At 40.9% G+C, this 13,286-nt stretch overlaps 1 protein-coding gene across 2 annotated transcripts in view; it reads left to right on the forward strand.

Annotated features, from left to right (window-relative positions):
* Nucleotides 1–7,960, forward strand: part of Itga6 (integrin subunit alpha 6) — a 68,663-nt gene extending 60,703 nt beyond the window's left edge. The window contains exons 24-26 of one of the 2 annotated variants that reach the window (XM_034494498.2): nucleotides 1,233–1,358; nucleotides 5,359–5,488; nucleotides 7,713–7,852. In XM_034494498.2, coding sequence (XP_034350389.1) covers nucleotides 1,233–1,358; nucleotides 5,359–5,466 — 234 coding nt within the window. In that variant the 3' untranslated portion in view covers nucleotides 5,467–5,488; nucleotides 7,713–7,852. Of the gene's footprint in view, nucleotides 1–1,232; nucleotides 1,359–5,358; nucleotides 5,489–7,712 lie in introns of both variants that reach the window. The other variant, XM_034494499.3, reaches the window with a different exon arrangement.
* Nucleotides 7,961–13,286: the final 5,326 nt, after the last annotated feature.

A 13,286-nucleotide genomic window follows, 5' to 3' on the forward strand; every position in this document is an offset into this window, starting at 1 on the left:
GAAGATAGAAGAAATTGTAATAGGTAGAAATAAGTACCACATTCTTCCAGATAGTGAGATATTCGTTCTGGGAGTTTCAAATTCAGAGAACTTGAGATACGTGTACTTTTAGAAGATGGGCTTATATGTGCATAGAGGTGGGTGATAAATTTGATACTAAGTTTTATAAAAGTTGTGACAGTTGCTTTGCTTTGCTTTGCTTTACCCTGCTGTTCAGTCACAGTGGGTTTTATAATGTAAATTGGGGCAGGTGTTTTGGCACTTGGCAAGCTGATGTGGCCTCTGTACTGGTCACTCTTGATAAAATTGGATACACCAGTAGAGTATGAGCCCTTTCTGCCTTTGGCACATGGTGAATGAGGTACCGATGGAAAGCCACCCCCATGGAAATGCATACGGTTTAATGAATCCAAAGGGAAAAGTTACTAGGAATTATAAAGCCTTATAGTCACTTCTATTGAGTAGTTACAAATCACTAAGACATTTTAGGTTTGGGGGGTAAACATTTTTGATGGGTACTTGCCAGTGATCAAATGCTTAGAATGTAAGCTTCTCATTGCTACAGCTTGAGTCTGAGTTTCACCTGAAGAAACTCACTTTGTCCATATATATTGTTTTAAAAGCATGGTAGCAAGTCATTTTAGGAAATTGTATTGTTATGAGGGTCTTTAGTTTGATGACCTAAGAAAAAGTGTTTAATGGCTCCTCTTTGTCACAAAGCTTGTCCTCTATTTCACAGCATCTTTGGAATCTGAGGTTTGTATAATAGTTGCACCCAAACCTACCCTTTGCTTTCCACTACTGAAACTTAACTAAAAGTGTGATCCCTCTCAAAAGGATGCAGGTTAAAGGCTGGAGCTAGAGCTCAGAGGAAGAGTGGTTACTACACAAGTGTGAGGCTCAACCCCAGTACAGCAAGATTTAAAAACAACAGAACAAAACCCAGTAATTGTGGTGACACAGTTAGCTGTTGATAGCTGTTCAGACACAAAAGGGAATGGTGGGTATGTCATTGTATAGTTTTTCTCTTCTGGAGAGATCTTCAGGGAAAGCCCGTTGAAGCAGTTTCTGTTGTCGAGAGGAATGGCTGTCAAAGCAAGCAACTTGTCTGTCCTTACACTTTTCATTCAAAGCATGTTCAGGAGCAGAATTGAGCAGGACTGAAACCATCGGTGCCCGATGTGAGCTGGCACCTGGTTTATAGTGGTCTCTCTCTCTTTTGTGCCCTGCAGGTTCGAGTGACGGTGTTTCCCTCAAAGACTGTAGCTCAGTATTCAGGAATAGCTTGGTGGATCATCCTCCTGGCTGTTCTTGCCGGGATTTTGATGCTGGCTCTATTAGTGTTTTTACTGTGGAAGGTAAGTCATGTCTGTCACTTGAGTTTGGGATTATGTAAACTTCATGTTTTTATAGAGAAGGATTCACACTGACAAGTTTATAGTTCCTTTTTTAATTGTTTTTCTTTTTCCCAACATTTTTTAAAATCTTATTTATTTATTTACTTACTTACTTAATGTATGTAAGTACACTGCTGTCTTTAAACACACCAGAAGAGGGCATCAGATTCCATTACAGATGATTGTGAGTCACCATGTGGTTGCTGCAAATTGAACTCAGGACCTCTGGAAGAGCAGTCAGTGCTTTTAACTGCTGGGCCATCTCTCCAGCCCCCTTTTCCAACATTTTATCATAAAATTATGGCAAATCTGGGAGACTTTTTTACAAGGAATACCCACATAACTACTTAATAATTTGTATTTAAAGATTACTTATATGTAAGAAGTTTCTTAAAGTAAGTTTAATGTCTCATATAATTCAGCTTGTTTGGTAAATGACAGTTTGAATTTTAGTACTTTATTTAGCATTCTCTGTACCTAAGATCAAACCATAAATTGTAAGCCGGATTGACAGATAACAGTTTGATCTGAATATAAATTCCTGCTAATTTCCCCTTCTGTAAAGAAGCCTTCAGCCGGGCAGTGGTGGCGCACGCCTTTAATCCCAGCACTTGGGAGGCAGAGGCAGGCAGATTTCTGAGTTCGAGGCCAGCCTGGTCTACAAAGTGAGTTCCAGGACAACCAGGGCTACACAGAGAAACCCTGTCTCGAAAAACCAAAAAAAAAAAAAGCCTTTATGACAGCTACTGGGAATTGTCACCTTTACATCTAGATTAGCAGGGAGAAAACATGGCAGAATGAATACTCCATCTCACGGTTCTCAGCCTGTAACAACTATGGCGAACATACAGGCTCGGTGTGATGTTCTTCAATAGACTCTGATCTGTGAGATTATCTGCCCATAAAGAGTCATATGCTGTCAAAAGACTGTGTAGGAGACAGTTACAAGCGTTTGTCAGTAGATTACAACCTCTGTAGGTCTCATGTGAGTCCCAGGGAGTGATGGAGGTCCACCGTCCTTATGGGTGATTCCAGATTACAGAAATCTCTGGAAACTGACGTCTTGATGACTGACTTGGTAGAATCCAATATGACATGAGGGGACAATATGGATAGTCTTAGACTTTGGATTCATGACTTGCACCACAGAAATGCTACCGTTCTTATTACAGAGCCATTATGTGCAGAGTGCTTCCCAGTGTATCTATTCCAGAAGGATTGTTGAGGGGAATAAGAATGTGCTAGAGTCAAACCACCCCTTTCCTTCCATCATGTCTTAGAGTATGGCAGACAAAGAATAATCCTGATTTTCCAGTTTTGAGTGAGTCTCCCCCCAACACCATTCTTCCAAACAACCTCCTTTTGCCAGGCTGAGATACTCTGAGACTTGGTATCTGTTAATACCAGGAGCTTTTCTGATACATAGATTTTTTTTTTTAATGTTTTACTCAGCTATATCTCAAGCAGTAGGTTTATCTGGCAAATACAGTCAATGAATATTAGGGCTCTTGGTATAATTATTTGATTTTAAAAAATTAATTTGGGTTTTTGATACTTGAGGATGTTCTTGTATTCTCTGGAAGAGGCCACAATGCCAGTCTTTTCCCAGAGCAGATCTTATTGACAGTCTTGAATCCTTGGGTAGTCATGACAGAAGATGCAGAGTTAAGATACCTGAGCCATATATAATTTTGAGCAAATCATTTTCATCCCTCTGATCTCAGCTGTTTAATAATTGGTTCAGACTAAATGATCTCATTGGGTTCTTTGACATTCTGATTTTCAGACCCTGAAGTAGATTCTAAAATGATCAGATACCTTCCTCAGCCTTCACACGGAAGTCAGTCTTACCACTTCATATTCTTCTTTATAAAAGAATATTATTCCTGTTAAAACAAGGAGTTTAAGGATCAGAAAGGATTCTAGGGTTCAGGGATATGGCTTATCAGTCAAGCAGCTTTATACTGTGTGTTAGGCTCTGGATTCTGTCCCCGGCATTGTGGAGGAAAGGAAAGGAAGGAGGGATGATGAGTGGGCTGTACAGTTCAGCAGTCTTTTTCTCATATATATATATTTTAAAATTTTATATATATATATATATAATTTTATGTATATGAGTACACTATAGTTGTCTTCAGACACACCAGAAGAGGGCACCAGATCCCATTACAGATGGTTGTGAGCCACCATGTGGTTGCTGTGAATTGAACTCAGCAGTCACAAGTCTGGAAGAGCAGTCAGTGCTCTTAACCACTGAGCCATCCATCTCTCTAGCCCCAGTTCTCAGTCTTTAAGCTAAGCTTGTCCATCTACATCAGTGTCAGAGGCTACTGGAGAGCTCCACTTTAACCAGAGCAATCCTGGCTTTATTTGTTTCATAAAAGCTGCCTTTTGGAAATAAAGGACAAAAGTCCTCAGGAATCTTAGGACTATTCATTTTGCTGGGTACTGGTCCCTTTAATCCCTACACTTGGCAGACTGGCAATTGGATCTCTGAGTTAAAGGCTAGCTGATCTACAGAGTGAGTTCCAGGATAGCCAGGGCTACACAGAGAACCCCGTCAAAAATAAACAAAAAGACTATTCATTTTGGTTAACTTTTCTTCCTGCCCTATTTGCTAGTTCTTATGACTCCAACTTGGCTGTGTTCGCTGTGTATTACCCTGATAGCACAGCCACAAGTACACATGAGACAGGCTAAGTCAGTACATCCCAGTACAACAATCCATAATATGGAAATGTCCTGGAGTGGCATCATCCCATGATTACCAGGAGTCACCTTTGGCTGGTACAGTGGAAGAGTTGCATTTTTCAATTTAAATTTGAATTAAACTTGAATAACCATGTACAGTCGGTTGCTCCCACCTTGCAATAGGCAGATGTAGATTTTTTTTCCTTTATGAGTTGCTACACTAGGAAGCACAATTTTGCCAGAAGATTTATTTGACTGTATTAGTTAGGGTTTAACTGCTGTGAAGAGACACCATGACCAAGGCAACTCTCATAAAAACAACTTTTAATTGGGGCTGGGTTACAGGTTCAGAGGTTCAGTCCCGTATCATCAAGGCAGGAGCATGGCGGCATCTAGGCAGGCATGGTGCAAGAGGAGCTGAGAGTTATACATCTTGTTCTGAAGGCCATTAGGAGAAGACCGACTTCCAGGAAACTAGGAAGAAGATCTTAAAGCCCCCACCCATGGTGACATACCCACTTCAACAAGGCCACCTCCTAATAGTGCCACTCCCTGGGACAAGTATATTCAAACCACCACACTAACCGAGTTTTATTTCAAAAGATAGCTGCCGCGGCCTGTGACCCAGATAAAAGTAAATAGGAAAAGTTTTCCATTTTTGACTGAAGAAAATAAGAGCAGAGAGTGAAATTACACTTTAATACTCATTTAGAGTGACCTAAACCGAGGAACATGTGTTCCTCCTGTTGAAGGGTTGCATGGTGCTTCTGAATCCAGGGAAAAGGACAGCAATCACTCCTTCATTGGAATTTATTCTGTGACTCACACTACCAGTTGGCTTAGAGGTACCCAGCAGAGAGCATTGTTCCATAAAGTTTATTGCAGAAGCAGATAAACCTACTATATTCATGGTTTTTTTTTTTTTGACTTGTACTGAATTTTACAGACTTTATTTTTTATCATTTGTCTCAGTAGACTGCAGAAGTGACTGTTTTTGACTTTTTAGAGTCCATTCTGCAAGAAAAAAAAAATCACCTGAAGTTCCAGTCAAATGTGCATGTATTTTCGTTTTAGGATGACCCTAAGATTTCTGCTACAAATAGAAAAGTCAATTAGTGTGTGTAGCAACACCGAGTGACAGACTCTGTTAAATGCTGGCACAGGGTGATGGCACAGTGACCATTCACTTAGGTTAAAGGCTGAGGTATTCTGTTCTTTAGCTTTCAAACACAAAACTGTAAAATTGACTAAATACCTTGCTTCCTTGTAGTGTGGTTTCTTCAAGAGAAATAAGAAAGATCATTACGATGCCACCTATCACAAGGCTGAGATCCATACTCAGCCGTCTGATAAAGAGAGGCTTACTTCCGATGCATAGTATTGATCTACTTTCGTAATTGGTAATTGATCAATGTTTTTCATCGCTAGCTGTGGGACCTGCTGTGGTTGTGGTGGCTAACTTAAGAGCGACAGCTTGCTGTGTCTGTCCCATTAACAGTTGTTTCCAAGTGGCTTGCCTTGCTTGGATTTATTTATTTTTGTTATTTCACTTGAAAGTTCAGTTGTTGTTGTTGTTTGTTGTTGTTGTTGTTGCACAAAGAATCTTCTGTTGCAGGTGAGTTATTTTGTATGCTTGTTAAACACCACCACAGCAATTAAGGCAACCACACTGGTTTGTCTGATTAGGTCTTAAGAGCTCCATAGCTGCTCTGTTTGCCATGTGTTCTTACGTCATGTCCCACTCGGAATTTCAAAAGTGCATAAGAAATCAGTCCAGATTTCTTGTTCGTTTTGGAATTTCCCAGGGACAGGAGCTTTCTTGACTGCCTGCTTCGCCTGTTGCATGTGGGAGAGCTTGTGTAGCTCCTGGGAAGAGGCTCTCTTCTCCTTGTCTTCATTGTGTTGTCCTTGCTCTACAGCGATGGCTAGCCAGGCTTGGGGTGCTTTTTACTGCCGCTTGGACGTGGTCCCGTGCTAGCCAAGCATGCGTCTTCCTTTTCCCTTGTGTCTCTTCTGGGCCAAAGCCATTGCAACAAAGAATCCTTGTCAGCACATGGGCTTCTCGAGTACTTCAGGACATACGTGGTCCTTTGCCCAAGTAACCATCAGCATTCAAAAAATTCTAGCACCAAAGTGTTGGTGGTTTCTACTTCAACGTGTTGTAATGGATTTGACCGGGTTTCACGTGCATAGCCCTTTTATTCCACCTAAGTTTGTATTTTTCTCCTATGATTTGTAAACCCATGGACACAGGAATTATTGGCAATTCACTTTTCTTTTCTATGGGCAAGAGAGATTAGTTATTGCTCCAGTTCTTTCTGTGGCATTGACCCAGTGGTCCCGATATGGCCACTTTGATTTTATGTTTCAAACTGCATTTCCTTCTGTTTTCTTAAATGGGGCAGACAGTAGTCATATTTTATAATAAGTATATTGGCTTTTTCTGCACCGAATTACAAATGAGACCATAGAGAAATGGCCTAAACAAAACTCCAGGCCCATTTGGGATTGTGATTTTTGTCTTGCCTCATGGCAATGTTATAACACAACATTCTTCAATATAATTATTCTATTCTTGCTGTCACAAAATAAAGACATTAGCTGATCATTCTGCACAGAACTCTTCTGAACTGCAGTTTTAAATTTGAAAAGACTCCTTTAAAAAGAAAAACATGTAAATTCTTGTTTATAATTTTCTAAAGTCTGGTTCAAAAATATTAGACATATTTTTTAAATGCACTTTGGTTTAGATTGTTTTTTTTTTTTTTTTAAGTAAATAAGCTTTAATAATTTGGCTTCTCTACTTCTCCCTCTCCTCCATAAGCCCCCTCCCCCTTTCTTTCCTTCCTGTTTTTAAATGAAGAGGAGAAACTGGGGAATGCTCCAAAATTCAGTGTGGTGATGCTGCCCTGAGAGCTGTGAGGTTCATGACTGACTGCTGTTCTTATGCAACACAGTTACTTGGAAGCACCCCAGCGAGTCTACCCAGTGACAATAGTGACATAAAGCCCAGGGAGGAGAGAATCATCTTAAAGAAACCCATTAGAACATGGCATACCAAATAGCATTTGTAAAATTACTTGTGACCTGATTTACAGCTTATTAATGGGTGAGAAATAGTAATTTTTTTCTTTACACCCTTAGAGAAATGCCCTTAAGGTGGTCATGGTATGCACATGCCTATTATCCAGCACTAGGGAGCTTCAGACTGGATGATGTTGAGTTTGAGGCTAGCCTTGGCTACACAGCAAGCTCCAGTTTCTTACACACAAATACAAGGTGTTTTATAATGATCTAGTGATATGAAAATTAGATTTTTTACTTATATGGTGGACTTTTTTTTTTTCACCTAAAGCACTGTTTTACAAAATATTTAAATTACTAGTCAAGAAATAGCTGAAGCCGTAAAATGTAAAGAAGGTGGACATTGACTTTCTGCCAGGTTCACACTCATCCTCCCTGCTTATCCCACTGCCTATATTTTCTTAAAGAAATCAGTGCTTTGTTCGTGCACTCCAGAGGCAGACCTAGACACACCGAGTGCTTACATGTTCTAGTGTAGTCCACCTGGTCTTCAGATTAACTAACTTCCATCTTGTTTTTCTCCCTTACTCCCCTTTCCAGTGCGGATTCTTTAAGCGCTCTAGGTACGATGACAGCATTCCCCGATACCACGCCGTGCGGATCCGGAAAGAAGAGCGCGAGATCAAAGATGAGAAACACACTGATAACCTCGAAAAAAAACAGTGGATCACGAAGTGGAATGAAAATGAAAGTTACTCATAGAAAGTTACTTACAGGGAAGAAAGCCTCACACTACCCAAAGTCCTCCCCTTATTTTTCCTAACTCAGAAATCCAGGTGGCTTCAAAGCCTGCTCAGGCCCCCGTATATGATTTCAGACTGACGACACCCAGTACGGACCTACAGTTTCAACTGTGGATATTGTTACACCTAAGGCTCCTGTTTTGCACAGCCAAATTTAAGACTAGTAGAGTGGGTTTTTCTTTAACTGCCTTAATTTAACTTTCTGGATTGCCTTTGTTTTTGATATGGCTGACGTCCACACGCTGGGACAGGGCCTGCCCATCTGCACTCCTGGGACATTCTTTCCCACGATCACCTGTGCTAAGAGAGTGACTATCCCAGCCTGCTCCTACAAGCGTTCTTCTCAAAAGGTTGGAGAACCTGCAAGCTAATTGTCCCTTGGCTCAAGACTCTGCCAATGGATAGCTGTGCCTCTGTTGAAAGTTGTCTTAAATCAAATGTGCAATAGAAGGTGAGATTACCCTTTGGCCTCTCTTAGAAGTGAGGACCCTTGCTGATGCCAAATGCACACAGGTTCCCATCTCCCTTGACACGAAAGCACAGGTTCGACAGACTTGAATGCTAGTTACATTTGTTTGTATATGATATTTATTTTTTCTTCAAGCCATCTTGCTGTTGACTAATAAGCCAAAGATGCTTCAGGTTGGTTTAAGTGATGAGAATGAGAACAAACCTAGGAGGTCATTTTTTGTTGTTGTTGTTCTGACCTTAATTATTTACTGCAAAAAGAAAAGTTCTTTATAAACATGCAAGGGTCGTTTTAATAACTTAAACTCACCTGTGCATGATACCATCTCCTTTCTGGCAGGCCCTCCCCCAACCCAGAAGGTTTGACAAAGGGGGTTAACTGTAGGACGTTTCATCCTTCCCCGGCATTGGGTGTGCAGTTTTGAGCCCTGTGTGGAACTTCTGAACTTCGTGCTGTAACTTTCAGAACTCTTAGAAATGAGCGTGCTCACTGAACTGTAGGGTCGATGCTGCCAACACTGTGTATTTAGGACCTGAAGTGAGTACCATGTGGATCCAGACCAATCCAGTGTGAGACTACTGAAGAGCATCTGTTGCCAAAACGGCCACAGCAGACAGATGGAGTGCCCCAGCACTTAGCTCCTCAAATATCATCGGGACCGTTCAGCCAGCGAGTCCATATTTGCTTTTTTTCTAATTGTTCACCGAATCTAAATTCCTCCAAATGACTTGTGACTACTTTTAGCTCATTGCTAAAGTGCTTGCCTAGCATGACTGGGCCTGCCTTGGTTGGTTGGTTGGCTGGTTATAAAAATGGTAGCAGGGGGAAACAATTATTTATATATATTATATATATTCAACAGAGATTGAATATATTATCAAAGCTTTTTTAAAATTGTTCTTTAAAATAATTTATATGGTAACAAACAGGTGCTAATTTGTTTGGCTACTGTATAAGCAGTTCTCTATCTTATTTTAAGACTGGGTCTCAAGTAACCCAGGTTGGCCTTGAACTCCTTAGGTAGCTTGGGATAGTTTTGAACTTATGATCCCCCTGCCTCCCTGCCCTAGGGCTATGATTGCAGGTATGTGCATGGGAGTGACCCCAAGCTTTGACCATGCTAGGCCAGCACTCTGCAACTGAGCTAGATCCCAGCCATTTCTCCGTCTTTTAAAAGAACAAAACTTTGCTAAATGTGCCATCGTTGCTTTGAATTTTAATTCTTTTTTTTTCTTTCATAAATCATTACAGCCTTAAGATATTAAAGACTTATTCTGGTTCTACTTCTGCCTTTTCACTCAAAAACATGGTTTTACAAATGATGCCTTGTTTACAGAAAGTTCTCTACCACAGGTCCTAGTAGTGTATAAAGTCTCAGTTTCTTGCTTGGGTATCTTAGAGCCTAGCACACTGGCTTTAAAGGACACAGCCAAGAAGCTGATATCTTGACAGTGTTTGTAGACCTTTGTTATGAAATTGAATGTCCTAGAAAGGGTTGGGAGGGAGTTCAACAGCAAAGAAACAAGAATGTCATGTTGTTTAAATTTATAGTTGTCTAAAATGTCATCTCAAGTCAAGTCACTGGTCTGTTTGCATTTGATAGGTTTTTATACTAACTAGCATTGTAAAATTATTTCATAATTAGAAAATACCTGTGGATATTTGTATAAAAGTGTGAAATAAATTTTTTACGAAAGTGCTCATTGCTTGTTAGCACAGCATTGTGTATGTGACAGCAAACTCTAAGATTATAAATGATGCCTTGAGTTGCCTTTCTTTGTATTTCATCAAGCCAAAGTAAAGCTTTCCATATTTGTTTAGTGTCCCATGTAATTTCAGAACAGCTAAAGGTACCTACAGTGATACAATATGAATGTGACTGAAGATTTTTAATTTTATTTAGTGTGTCCACTTGTATATGTGCGCATGTGCTGAGGTCGGAGAACAGCTTTTGGGAGTTGGTTCTCTCTGTCCATCACGTGCTACCCATACATCAAGCTTGGGTCCTCAGTCTTGGCAGCAGATACCCACTGAGCCATCTAACTGGGGTTTGGAGTTGTTTGAAGATGTTATTGTTTTAAATCTTCCTTTGGGGGCTGGAGAGATGGCTCAGCAGTTAAGAGCACTGACTGGTCTTCCAGAGATCCTGAATTCAATTCCCAGCGACCACGTGGTGGCTCACAACCATCTGTAATGGGAGCTGATCCTCACTTGTGGTGTGTCTGAAAACGGCAGTGTACTCATGTATATAAAAATTAAATCTTTAAAAAAATAAAGAAAGAAAAAGCCTTCTAGAAACAAACAAAAAATGCAGGCACATAGGCATCTAGTGCCTAGAAATCATCTGATTGGCTGAAACCATTAAATCTTCCTTTGAATCTATTATTTGAATCTATCATTTACCTGTCTTTTTTAAAACAAGTCATAGAAATATAGTCTTACAGGTGGTTTATTCATGATACCTATAAACTGTGAGCTGTCTCCTTTCATTTTGATGCTCTGCTTCAAAGACTCAAACTTGGTAAGGTTTTTTGTTTTTGTTTTTTGCAATGACCCTATGGCTTAAAAATGAAGATTCATATAGCTAAGTTGCTTCTACATGGAGATTGTGAACAGTCCAGCTATAATGGGACATTAATACTTGGTTTGACAGAATCCACCAGTCAGAGAATACTCTCAGCAGGGCATTTTGTTTAGATTTAAGCAGTTTTCTACAACTTCTCTAGCTGGATTACCACAATCAATACAAGAAAATAAAGTACATAGATAGTGTCCAGACAACGTAGCACACCCTGACTTGAACACATTTCCAATCTGACATATATCATTTGCGGCTACATTGGGTGGCTTTTCCATTACAATTGTTTATCGAGTCTTGCCCTTCTTGGTTCTTTGAAATCAAACAGGTACTGCTGCCCGGTGAAATATGTAATTGGTACCTGGAATGACTTAGGTCAGTGCCTTTTCATAGCTTCAATTCACATATCCAGTCTGGATATTCCATACTTAACTATCACAGCAACAGGCAACTATCACAGCCATTGAGTCCACCCGTGGCTGTGGTTTCCCTCGAACTGTGATACAGGTGATGTGGAGCAGAGGTCCTGCTGTCAGAAGTCACATAGGAATGCTCATGAACAATGATGGTATGGCAGGGTTCTGTGCCACAGAGGGATTCATAAAGGAAATGTTGCAAGCAGGAATGCTTTACTGTTGCAGATGGCTTGTCCTAAATGCCAAGGGTCACACACAGCCATGGTTTATGCTTTGCCCTTGTGGCTAAGTATTAATATTCCAGGATGTGGGAAGAATGTAAGTGGGCGGTGCTTTCAACTCTCTCCAAACCAGGAAAGCAGGACTAGGATGGGTCTTCTAAAGGAAATGCCTTGATGAGACACCCACGGAAGGACAGTGGGAGGAGAGAGTAAGGAATTGAGAGTTAGGTTTTAAAGGCAGAGTGAAACGCTGGAGGTGGTGAGGTCCTGGCTAATATGTTCTCAGGACTAGGATGACAAATCACCCATGTAGCCTAAAAAATTATTCAAAGACAGTTCTTGAAGACCAAAGGGTCAGAGAGCCACTTCGAGGAAGAAACAGTGTTCAGAGAGTTGAGACCAGACTTCTGATGTCAGAAGTGGCTTTCAAAAGCTAGTAGGAGGCTGTCCTTCCCTCTGGTCCCAATTATGGTCAAGGACAAAAAGCCAGCGGTTTTGGTTTTTTTTAAAACCATAAAAACTGGTTTCTGCTAACTCTTCGGGGTATGGTGTGGAGCTGACTGATCTAGTTGCCTGAATGTTCCCCTTTGCTAATTTAATTCTGTATGTTTATTTACTTACATGTATATATATATATATATATATATATATATATATATATATATATATATGAGGGGACATATGTATGTCACAGCACCAGTGTGAAGGAGTTGCAGGAGTTGGTTCTACCACATGGGACCCGGAAACTGAACTCACATCATCAGGCTTGGGGCCAAGCACCTTTACTCCTGTGCCATCTGGCTCCACCACCACCACCACCCCCCTTTAATTTTATTGTTTTATGTGTGTGTTTGTCTGTGGAATTACAGTTGGTATGAGCCACACTCTAGGAGTGCTGGGAACAAATCCCAGACTTCCTCTACAGGCTGCTGGCCCTTTAAAAACAATTGTCTATTTGTAGGAAGCACCCTTGCTTAGGATCTGAGGCCAACTCTGTAGAGGTGTTAACAACAGACCTCATCTGGAGGGAAATTCATAAGGGGATGCAAGACTAAGCACTCTGAACATAAGCTCTTAAACAAAGCAAAACTGAAAACCCCAGATGGAGAACTCTGGGCCCAGCCTAGTTCCTCTGCAGGCCAGGCGCCCAAAGGGCAGAGCTAAGCATGTAATGAGTGGTGATTACTCAGGAGGGAAGGAGTCGAGTGTTATTTTGTAGCTGTGAACAAAGCTGAAGTGCTTCATCTTGCTGCCCTGGCCTGATGCATCTTAGTCTGACTGCCTCTGCCAGGGCGAGGGAGCAGACCAGGTGGGGCGAGGTCAGATAAAATTTCTTTTTATCCATCTAGAACATCTGCCCCAAGTCCTCAACTATAGGGTCAGAATGTACTGCTTTTGTCATCTCAGAGGCTGGTGGGGTTCAATTCACCTATAATTAGTAGATTTAGGTGGGTGATGTGTGAGTGTGTGTGTGTGTAACACGGGTGTTAAATTGGGTTCTGGGAAACAAAATAACATTCTGGCTCTGGCCTTTTTAAAAAGACTTATTTTATTTATAAGAGTACACTTTAGCTGTCTTCAAACACACCAGAAGAAGGTATCTGATCCCATTACAGATGGTTGTGAGTCACCATGTGGTTGCTGGGAGTTGAACTCAGGACCTCTGGAAGAGTAGCCGGTGCTCTAA

Source organism: Arvicanthis niloticus, chromosome 2, assembly GCF_011762505.2.
Source record: "Arvicanthis niloticus isolate mArvNil1 chromosome 2, mArvNil1.pat.X, whole genome shotgun sequence".
NCBI classification, from domain to species: Eukaryota; Metazoa; Chordata; class Mammalia; order Rodentia; family Muridae; genus Arvicanthis; species Arvicanthis niloticus.